This window comes from Suillus paluster, assembly GCF_016628075.1.
Source record: "Suillus paluster strain FC165 chromosome Unknown EDB91scaffold_117, whole genome shotgun sequence".
NCBI lineage: Eukaryota > Fungi > Basidiomycota > Agaricomycetes > Boletales > Suillaceae > Suillus > Suillus paluster.
This window is the reverse complement of record NW_024537677.1, coordinates 1-11,329: the sequence shown is the minus strand read 5'-3', so window position 1 is coordinate 11,329 and position 11,329 is coordinate 1. Positions and strand designations below refer to the sequence as shown.

The window sequence follows — 11,329 nt, the reverse complement described above, 5'->3', positions numbered from 1 at the left end:
TTGGCAAGAACAAGTTCTTAATGTTTGCACCCACATGATCAGACCTCTACTTACGCGTGGAATACCTTTGTAGTCATTCGCGCGTCGCTGGCAACCAACTGGCAGTGGCAACACTATGTGCTGTAAAGGTAGTCGTATCATTCCAGGTGACAGGGGCCAGTAGGGGTCACCCGGAGTACTTAGAATGAGTGTTTTGCTTTCTGCTTCCCCGACTGATTCTTATTTGACATCCGCGTTTGTCTTGGCTCAACACATCGCCGACGCTACGCTTTACTATTTCATTTTTCTACGCGCCGAAGTCCGAGGTGCAGCTTTAAATCATAGGAAGTATTCAAGGACGTGTCACACCCGCAGAAACATTTACCAGGCCTCACCTGCTCGTATTAAATGTCACCTTGAGATAGGTATGTGGCTTTCAGTCCCGCCTCCTTCTCTTGCATTACACCAATGGTATGTATTCTGTTGCCATTGCTGCGAAATCATTCGAAGGCTCACATGAGTAACAAGAGCATAATGGGCAACAGGTCTCAAACGGCAACAGGTACAAGTGAACCGATTGAAAATGTATGTGCCCAGTGGGATGCCAGTCACAAAGCTGACTTGCATTTCGCTGACAAGCTCTATCAGGGACGACGAGCTTCTCTTTCTCTAAATATTGTCGTCGTAGGATGTGGGCTTGGCGGTCTCACTGCTGCGTACTGCCTCGCCCAGGCTGGCCATAAGGTAACCATCCTCGAGGCCGCTCCTACGATTGGAGATATTGGTGCTGGTATCCAGCTCAGCCCGAATCTGACCCGCCTTCTTATCCGCTGGGGTCTAGGCAAGCGCCTCAAGGAAGTTGCTGTCAAGCCCGAAGCATTGACCTTCAGGCGCTGTGAGTCATTAAATATATTTTCGTAGACACTACTTATCCCTCTCACCTCGTAGGGTGTACCGGCGAGACCGTTGCATGGACACAGTGGGGAGGCGCTATAGAGGAGAAGTACGGGGCGCCTTACTATCACATCCATGTTGAGTGTGAGCTTTACGTAATGGCCAGTGAAGTTGATCAAATTTAAAGCGTGCTGATTTCCTTCGTATGGTGTATGAATTGGCGGAGCCTAATTGTACCATTCGCACCAATTGTCGGGTTCTTTCCATGAACACGTCAAAACCTACCCTCACTCTCGAATCTGGCGAAGTCGTACATGCTGATTTAGTCATTGGTGCCGATGGGGTGAAGAGTACTTTGCGGCAGTATGTCGTGGGTGGGGTGGATCAACCCAGACCCACAGGGGATGCTGCGTACAGAGCTATCATCTCGACAGAAAAGCTTTTACGAAACCCGGACCTGCGGCCCTTGGTTGAGACCCCTGAAATGGTCGGTTGGATGGGTCCACGATGTCATATTATGGGGTATAACATCGTATGAAGCCAACCTTTTCCCAAATATGAGAATCTTCCTCATTTCACCTTCGTAGCGCGCTAAAAGAGAATACAATCTCGTGATGGTACATCCCGACAACAACGGCGACGAATCATGGACTGCCGAGGGCAGCACACAAAGGATGAGGGCTGAGTTTGCTGGTTGGGAACCCCGGTAAGTATCTTTCATTAGCCTTCCGCTACGTTCTCATTTTCGTGAATCGAAACAGCATTCAGAAGCTCCTGGCTATGATTCCTTCTACGCTGAACTGGAAATTAATGGACCGCGATCCTCTTGAAACCTGGATACACAAGGATGGAAAACTGGTTCTATTGGGAGATTCTTGTCACCCCATGCTCGTATGTCTCCTTGTTTCCGTGTAGTGTCATTTGACTCATCCGACTGTTAAGCCATATCGTGCTCAAGGATCTGCAATGGCCGTGAGTGCTTTTTGTTAAAGGGTTCTTACGACCATGGGCCACTATATATTTTTCAGGTCGAAGATGCTGCTGTTTTGGGCAACCTTTTCTCTCATCTTGCGCACCGCTCTCAGATTGTTCCCCTGCTTCACGCCTACCAATCCATTCGCTATGATCGTGCAACCGCTACACAGGACGCATCTCGTTTGAATCAGCACTCATTTCATCTTCCCGATGGTCCACAGCAGGAGGAACGAGACCAGCAAATGCGTGCCGCGATGGAAGACGCGCTTCGCATAGCACGCGGTGAGAGGAGCACATTTAATTCGGCAGGTAACTCAAACCAGTGGGCCGACGAGGAAAAGAATACAATCCAGTTTGGCTACGACGCTGACGAAGAAGCAGAAAAATGGTGGCGGAAACATGGGCATACCCTTATGGGTCCTCGCTCCCGCATGTAAACAGAGGTAGAACGGCGTTCTACTGATGCCATTCTTTATAAGTACGACCATATGATTCTCAGGGTAGTGGAGCTTTCAAATCGTATTATCACTTAAAGATGGTCTGGCAAGGCGCGACGTGGATGAACGTGTGGATTAAGCGGTAAGGTAAGAGATAAGATACATCCATATTCGATGTGAATATATATATACATATATGAGCAAGCGATCAATAGACCGAATACTAATACACAGACAATATATCATGATAGGGGTGTCTGTCCAATCAGCGTCGGCACGTACCACAAGGTCTGTGATGTAGATAGATTTCCGTAGTCACTTGACTTTGCAATACACCTCGTGTACTTAACTGCCTCATCATTAAGTTCCCGTTGACGGAGCTAATTCACATCAGACATGGGGAATGACATCACTGAGCATAACCAGTGGGCGTCAGAGCTGCACCGTCAAGCCGCTAACTTGAGACTAGTGAGACTGATCGATGATCGGTATTAAGACACTGCACAAAATCATGCCATGGAAGCATCTGCCACGATCATCCGAAACTCGGTCAATGGCATTGGAAGACATATATATAGAATCGATCCACATCCTGAATGGAACCATTGAAAGGCTGAGCTGCTGAACGTTAAACCTTACTAAAAGTTCTTCTCTTGAACGTTATCTGAACAATTCCATGAGACGTTCTGATCTGGGAAAGAACTGTATTGTGGGGTTTGCTGCCAAGTGCCGTTTAGGTTGCTGACCGTGTATAGGTTAGAGTGTTCATCAGTCCTCATTTTAGGCCAGCTACATCCCGATGTGATAGGCAGAAGTCACTGTCGGAGGGCACCGAATTAATCGGTAGTGGCTAGTCGGTAGAGCTACTTGATTAATCTCCAATTCTTCTATGCCTCATGTCAATAACAACCAGGAGGTTGATGACAGAAGACGTAGATGGGTCAGTCCACAAGTGGCCCCATCGTAAGGTCAATGCCTGGCCTTTTTTGATTTTCCTCCACCTGCCAAACCCCCGCTCACAATACGTCTCTTGCCTTTAGATCCAACACTCCCGGCGTCACTCAAGGCCGCATCCATGATGCACAGCGTCTCAAGTGCACCAGCCAGAATCCGTTTCTCCCCAAGCCGTACGATAACGGCGTGTCTTTTGTTGAGTGTGAGCGATTCAGCCGCAAGGAGCTTTTCGTCAATCTGAAGCGGAGAATAATTATGTCATCGATGCTCGAAGTAGAAAGATGACTTGGACGGACGTACTTCAAGATCTGGTGATCGATAAGTGCTCAAGCGCATCTCTAATATGCGTCGCAATAACCGAGAGACCTGACGATCAAACTTGGCTTTCGGGGGACGCCCTTTCTCCCGTGCCTTTTCCCACTCTTCTTGGGAGAGAAGAAGTCTTATCAAAGATATCAACGCTGCAGGTAGAATTGGCTCGGTGTCGACGATGAAAACGCTAGATGTGGTGCGTGAGCCTAAAAGAAAGGAGTAAGTGAAAAGTCATACTCATCCCCTCCCTCGTCGAGCCACCAGTCGATCCGTTGTTGATGTGTCTCATCATTAGGATCATCATCACAAACAAGTTTGAGAATCAGGTCTGCTCGGATCTCTACGACATCTTGTGGATTTCCAAGCGCACCCTTGAGATCGGGACAAGGGACAAGATCGACATATCCGTAACGCCTGAGCAGGTCTGAGTTAGGCAGGTCGCCATATGTATTGAACTTGAATGGACGTGAACCGGTAGAATCACTGTTGTGATAACTAACTTACTATTTGTTCCCCAGCCTTGATGGGCTTCGTGGTGACCATGTGGAGATGGTGTTTCTCGTAGAAAAGTTTAGCCTGTGAAGACCTGCATAAACCTCATGCAAGCGCAACAACGAAGAAGAACAAGACTGGAACATAGAGATTCCATGTTCATGAAACTCACATTGACCGAGTCATATCGAGCGTTCAGAAGGTCAGCCATAGGCACCATTGCAATGTTTGATGTATCCTCTGTGTCCTCATCATCGCTATCACTATCGTTGCCCGCTTCGTCGACGCCTTTATCGTCGACTCCTGAATCGTCAACATCCATTGCGCTCCCAATACTTGTGTTGGCATGGGCGTCCTCGTTATTATCTTCTTCGGGAACAAGTTCGCTATCCTGCTCCACTTCGCCCTCCCACCTCTCTACATGGAAGCTTCGAGATAGAATTCGGCTGCCTGTAATATGGTACCGATGAAGTGTGTACCATGTATCGATTTTGTTCGAGGGAAACAGGTCTGGCCGAGTCTAGAAAGATCCCAGTGAGAAAACAGGGGGGAAAGTTAGAAGATAGATGTACCTTGATCGCTGGAACCAGCTTCTCGTGATAGTCACGCTCAGCCTCAACCCGACCTATCTTGTCTAGATTTCAGATTATGGTGAGCCACGAACGTCCGCGTTCACAAACGAAAATGTGATGAAAACTATGTAGCAACGATGAAAAAGAAATTGGCGACAGACCTACCACAGCCGTCCCCTGGAGCTCTTGGAGTTCTTCGTCACTCCAGAACATTGGTGTGTCAAATTGTGTCGGGAGGGATGCTGAGTTGAAATTCAGAGACTGACGAGTGGTCATTTGGAAAAGACTCGCCCAGATATGTAATCCACTTTCCTTGGTTGCCTTGAGCTTCCTCCCACATCATGCAAAGAATCAGCCCAACCCAACCCTTGTGTAATTTGTACTTTCTCCATGCTTCAATCCCGAATGTAGAAGGAAGGGTCGAGGTCCGGGTGGAAAGTGTCAAAAAACGAGGAAGCGTGAAAATTGTATGGTTTTCCTAAGCGAGAGAGAAGTTAGCGACCCATTGGACTGGGTGATTTGAAGGAGGCGAACAGGTATATCCCGGAGTGCGATTGCACCACGCCCACTGCCAGGAAAATCGGTGATGCCCATCATTGAAGTATCCAAGACTCCACTATGGTGCTGAAACCAAGCAACGAAATCATCCATGCTTCAAAATCCAGGCAACAACGAAAACAGCGTCCTGATAAGTTGTCAGCAAGGAGTAAAGATGCAGTCTTCCCTAAGTGGTTTTTTAAACTTTACTAGGTATAGCCGAAGGAATGACCGTCTAAGTTTAAGGTCTGCCTAGACAAAGTTGCCTTCCACAGGAAACTCTCCACGATATAAGTGTAAGTATATAGCTAGCGTCAACTTGCACTTCAGTTACAAATGCTGCTTGAGGCTGCTTGCCAGTGCTGGCCGCACGCAGTACGGCGCCTGCGGCGTACTACTTATTACTATATTTGGCTGCGGCTACGTATGTTGTCAAGTCACCGACCAGCTGCGTATGAGCAACAGCTGCGGACTACCCTCGTTCTCATATATAACTTCGCCAAATCCCATTGATTGAATACTACAAACGTTGTTCTACGATGACCCAGACCAACCAACCATTTGAGGGTCAAGATGACTTCGGCCAGCCTCGAGGTAAGCAACTTTGGTCATACTGTATCTACTTCGTGCAAATACAAACTGATACGCCAGATATAGCCAACCCAGCCTCATCATCACCGCCTTCGGAATCAGAGGACTCTCACCAGTTTCCTCCTTCACCACCAGGAATACACGATAACGACCAACCTCCCCTGCCTTCCCTTGTCTCAACTGCAGCAGCTCTGTCTTCATCCCAATCGCCAGAACTGGGTGATATGATCACTCTTTCGCCCCAAACTTCTCCTATTACTCAAGATGACGACACGCCTTCCCTCCCACAGCGTCCTTCTGATAACAATGTGGACCCACGTATCGCGAGCTTGCGCGCCATGTTCCCCGATTTCGATGACTCTCTTCTGTGTGTAGAGAGTGCCTTATCATGTCATATGTACTGAATGGCGTACAGATCATCTGTACTTCAGAGTGCCAATGGTGACCAGGATCTGGCCATTGACACACTGTTGGGAATGAGCGATCCCGATTATGTCTCACAGCCGCTGGCGCCGCCGGAGCAGCGTGAGCCTACTCAGACTGACCTAGACGAACAACTTGCCCGACGTCTCATGCTTGAGGAGGAGCAAGCTGCACAGCAACAGTGGCGCCCTTCGCAGCAGGATCAGGGGCACCAATCTTATCAACCGAGACGTTCTACTTCTACCAGTCGAGGAGGCTGGGGAGGTGCTGGAGATGAAACTGGAAGGTATGACAGCACAGCGCAGGGGGGCAATCCGCCGCAACGAGATACTATGGCAGATTTCCAAGATGGTTTCAACAAGATAGCGGAGAGTAAGCATTCCCCAGTCTTGATCCGATCGACATTAATTGACTACGGAAAATTGTCAGCTGGAAAGAAGACATTCTCTTCAATTGTTTCAAAGGTCAAAGCGAAGATGCAAGAATTCGATCAGGGCCAAGGACCTCCCAGGTTCGCATACTTTTCCTTTTGTCACCGTTTACGCCAAACGTTCTAATCGGACTTCTTTGCAGGCAAGATACACAGCCTACTTGGGGTCAGGCATCCCAACCCTCGTGGAGTGGCGGACAACCCCACACATCTTCGCAGATCCAGTATCAGCCTTCGTACCACGATCCCAACCCGCAACCTCAGGAACCCTACTATGACCCCAATCCACCAGGCGACAGTAGAATTTATGGAAGTGGGTGGCAGTCTCCTCCTCGTCCCAGTGGAGGCAACTCAAATCCGAGGACGAATTCCAATCCTACTCCCGTCCCAAGCTCAACATACGTTCCTCCGAAACCCGCCACGAAGCCCATCCCGAACTCCACATCCATCGCAAGCAATAGCCCGACCTATGCGGGGTCGTCAATGTATAACCCGCCGACCACAGGCATGGGCACGTCTCCTCCGCCTGAACTTGCTCGGCGGTCAGGTGATATACCAAGACCGCCCTCGACGGGCGTAGGTACGCCGAGTGGAATTGATCCCGGTCAGTAAATTTCTTGCCTCCCGTCTCGTCGTCGTCTAATTTCATCACTACTCACTATCTTAGCTAAATTGGGACTTCTCCCCAAACGACCTGTATCACTCCTTCGGGAACAGCCCCCGCCTTCACACAGAGACGATAGTGACGATGAGTTAGAATACACAGAAAATCCGTTCGAGGACAGGGGCCAGTAATCAGGTGGTAATTCTGGGGTGACAAATTGTAATCTCGTCTTTGACTGTGACTGCTGATGGACTATTAATTGTGACGCGTACAGTACCAGACAACGGCTGCAATGTTTCACGCAATCGAGACACATTTTCTACAAAACTTAAGCACATTTTGAGCTTAGGGCTGCTGTCCACCCGTGTCCGTCTCGCGCGGTTCTCACGTGTACTCTGCACGGGTTCATCATCTCTGCTACGTCCCATGATGGAAGGCCGATACTGTTTTCTGTGCAAACGCTAACTATATAACTATTTTCCGACACAGTACAGTTCCCCTGCTCCATCTCGTACAATGCTACCAAGCCCCCATCCACTGGGCGCGATATAATGCACTCCACATCACTTCCTCCGATGTCACAAGCACACCGATAATCCATGGCCGATCCCGATGTTCTGTGTGACCGTCCCCTCCAAAATATGTCGTACACGCGCAAAGTATAAATTTATCTCTCCTGAAAGACGAGCTTCGTCCTCGCTCATGTGCAGAAGGTACTCGGTGGCTAAAATTCACACTGGACGGCGTCTACATGTTGCGATGTCTTTGCATATTGCAGTCCAAGCTCAAGTCCATCCGGCTTTTAGCATCCGTATACGAGGTTGTGAATCACAAATTGGAAGACAAAGTTAAAGACATGCTCGCCAGTTGCATTGACAGGCAACCTGATCAAGGACATTCTGGAACAAGAGCACGGCGCTCAATGTGTTGTCCTCTGAGGGCATATTTTATTTTGGAATTTTGCAAGCGATGACGGAGCTGAAGTGACCAAGCCGGAGGGTAAGAAGGAACTTTGGGAACAGATGGACAAGGATATCGCGAAGGTGGAGGTGGAATCATCTGATAAATGCGACAACATCTCACTCTCAGCGTGTACTACGTATGATGTTGAACCTGTCAATAATTTGGAAATAAAGTGCCCTGCTCCCCAAGGTCTATACTATCTGCTATGATCATCATTCATCGACTTCCGAAACGATGGGGACTGGACATTAGGATGTGATAAAGACTACATCATCAGATCTCCGTGGTCAGACCCAACGACGGAGGGCAGCTATTGCAGATACATAAGTGGGACTCAGAGTAGATTTTTAAACTCGCTAAAACATAACTAAGACTCGGTAAAGTTTGAAGAAACTCGGCCATAGACGGCCGGCACAGATCGGAGTTCAAAACAATACTTGTGCATTTGTGAGAGATAATGGGAGATATTGGGAGTAGCACGCATGATAGAGAACGTAGATATATCATAGTAATTAGCCTGTCAGCCTCCAAACAACAAATGAGCACCGGGGCCCATCCCACAATTTATATAGGGAAGTTGTAAATAGGTTCGGTTAAATAACTGGTTTTGTTAGGACTTTGGCTTTTAAAAGGAAAAAAATTCTATATATATTGGTCATAACTACAAATAATCACAGTATAGCAAGGAGTGAAATAGTTGTAAAACAGAGATAGGCATTCAGAATAGTTAGCACTCGCAACAGTTGCAAGTGCTACTGCAGTACAACTGTAGTAGCTATATTGTTGCACTCGCAACTGTTGCAAGTGCTAATGCAGTACGGCTGTAGTAGCTATACTATCACACTCGCAACCGTTTCGAGTGCGATGGTATGTCACGTGATGTTCACGGACCCTGTAATAGTAAGAACATGAGGCTAAGGGTCCAGGGGATAGGGCAAGAAAACGGGGGCGAAAGAAAATTGCCCTCTTATCGATAACCATCATCACCTCTACCAATGTATAGAATAAACCCAAGGACGTCAGATGCCTCCGAAAGCATTGCGCAAAAGCGGGGGGAAGAAGGCTGGGGGAACAACAGTAGCGGTGAGTGATGAATATAGAACTAACCAGTACTTCCTAATGCAACGCCTATCAGAGCGGAGCAGCATCCAATCTGCACTTATATGGTCATTTCAGAAATACATTTCAAAGTTGTAAAAACATATCTTCTGGTGGGCTGGTACATATGTTAGAGGGTACTTCCAGGATGGATATGAGCCAACAATCAAAGAAAACGGCGGTTGGGTTGTGGAGATATTGTCAAAATACTGACTTTTCAGCCCACTTGACATATCACATCATTGTCGACCTCTGGATGCTCCGGGACCATCGCCAATCGATTCCTAGGCCTCAATAACCCCAGTAACATTGTTTTCAATATTGGTATTGAGGTACAATATCGGAATAGTGACATACAGATGATCAGGGGGGGAGGAGGACCTTGTATATCTCAGGAATATGATTTTTCCAGGGAAATCTGGCATCACCACCGTGTTCAGAGGGCTCAAGAACCCCCAGGAAAAATACTTCTGAAGGACAGGCAAGTCACATGAAGGCTAGAAAAATCGATCTTTGGGTGGGGCAGCATGACAGGGGTGGTCAACTTTGGAACATGATTTTTAGAGCGAAATCTGGCTCGACCATCGTGTTCAGATGGTCCAATAACTTCTAAAATGAATCATAGATAAAGCCAGGCAAGTCATATGAAGGCTGAAAAAATCGATCTTTGAGTGGGGCAGCATGGCAGTGGTGATCAACTTTGGAACATGATTTTTAGAGCGAAATCTGGCTCGACCATCGTGTTCATATGGTCCAATTATCTCTAAAATGAATCCTAGCTAAGGCCAGACAAGTCATATGAAGGCTGAAAAAATCGACCTTTGGGTGGGCCACCATGGCAGTGGTGGTCAACTTTGGAACATGATTTTTAGAGCGAAATCTGGCTCGACCATCGTGTTCATATGGTCCAATAACCTCTAGAATGAATCCTAGCTAAAGCCAGGCAAGTCATATGAAGGCTGAAAAAATCGACCTTTGGGTGGGCCAGCATGGCAGTGGTGGTCAACTTTGGAACATGATTTTTAGAGCGAAAGTCTGGCTCGACCAACGTGTTCATATGGTCCAATAACCTCTAAAATGAATCCTAGCTAAAGCCAGGCAAGTCATATGAAGGCTGAAAAAATCGACCTTTGGGTGGGCCACCATGGCAGTGGTGGTCAACTTTGGAACATGATTTTTAGAGACCAAACTGGTATCACCGATCCATTCATATGGTTCAATAACCTTGAGAATGAGTCCTAATTAAAGATAGGCAAGTCATGTGAAGGCTAAACAAATCGATCTTTGGGTAGGGCACCATGACAGGGGTGGTCAACTGTGGAACATGATTTTTAGAGACAAATCTGGCATGACCATCGTGTTTATATGGTGTAATAACCTTCAGAAAGATTCCTAGTTAAAGCCAGGCAAGGAATATGAAAGCTGAAAAAATCAATCTTTGAGTAGGGCACCATGACAGGGGTGGTACTCAACTTTGGAACATCATTTTTAGAGACAAAACTGGTATCACCAATGCATTCATAGGGTTCAATAACCTCGAGAATGAGTCCTAGTTAATAACAATGTGTCATATCAATGGGCTAGTAAATCAATCTTTGGATAGGGCACCATGACAGGGGTGGTCAACTGTGGAACATGATCTTTAGAGACCAAACTGGCATCTCCAATGCATTAATATGTTTCAATGATCTCAAGAATTAGTCCTAGTTAATGACAGATGTATCATATGAAGGGCCAGTAGATCAATCTTTGGGTAGGGCAAGCATGATAGAAGCAGACCACTCAACTTTGCAACATGATTGTTGGATACAAAACTGATATCACCAATCGATTCATAGGGTCGAATAACCTCGAGAATGAGTCCTAGCTAATAACAAATGTGACATATCATGGGCTAGTAAATCGATCTTTGGATAGGGCACCATGACAGGGGTGGTAGTCAACTCTGGAACATGATCTTTAGAGACCAAACTGGTATCTCCAATTGATTCATAGGGTTCAATAACCTCGAGAATGAGTCCTAGCTAATGACATATGTGGCATATCATGGGCTAGTAAATCGATCTTT

At 47.1% G+C, this 11,329-nt stretch overlaps 3 protein-coding genes across 3 annotated transcripts; 2 read left to right on the top strand and 1 right to left on the bottom strand.

Annotated features, from left to right (window-relative positions):
- Positions 1 to 490: 490 nt before the first annotated feature.
- On the top strand, positions 491 to 2,387 carry EDB91DRAFT_1168325 (uncharacterized protein). Its single transcript, XM_041320099.1, has 7 exons — positions 491 to 874; positions 928 to 1,010; positions 1,061 to 1,405; positions 1,461 to 1,579; positions 1,635 to 1,764; positions 1,816 to 1,845; positions 1,902 to 2,387. Exons 1-7 carry the CDS (start codon positions 496 to 498, stop codon positions 2,283 to 2,285), a joined length of 1,470 nt encoding a protein of 489 aa, XP_041170880.1. The 5' UTR covers positions 491 to 495; the 3' UTR covers positions 2,286 to 2,387.
- Positions 2,388 to 2,869: 482 nt separating this feature from the next.
- EDB91DRAFT_90561 (uncharacterized protein) lies at positions 2,870 to 5,749 on the bottom strand. Its single transcript, XM_041328787.1, has 10 exons — positions 5,363 to 5,749; positions 5,150 to 5,300; positions 4,907 to 5,093; positions 4,777 to 4,857; positions 4,616 to 4,677; positions 4,216 to 4,563; positions 4,056 to 4,127; positions 3,789 to 4,006; positions 3,540 to 3,738; positions 2,870 to 3,476 (listed from the first exon to the last, which is right to left on the bottom strand). The coding sequence occupies exons 2-10, from the start codon at positions 5,264 to 5,266 to the stop codon at positions 3,255 to 3,257; spliced, it is 1,506 nt and encodes a 501-aa protein (XP_041170879.1). The 5' UTR covers positions 5,267 to 5,300; positions 5,363 to 5,749; the 3' UTR covers positions 2,870 to 3,254.
- Positions 5,692 to 7,391, top strand: EDB91DRAFT_1062246 (uncharacterized protein; the record flags this gene model as incomplete). The annotated part of the gene is made up of 6 exons (XM_041314515.1): positions 5,692 to 6,110; positions 6,159 to 6,538; positions 6,596 to 6,677; positions 6,740 to 6,913; positions 7,058 to 7,200; positions 7,264 to 7,391. The coding sequence occupies 6 exons, from the start codon at positions 5,692 to 5,694 to the stop codon at positions 7,389 to 7,391; spliced, it is 1,326 nt and encodes a 441-aa protein (XP_041170878.1).
- Positions 7,392 to 11,329: the final 3,938 nt, after the last annotated feature.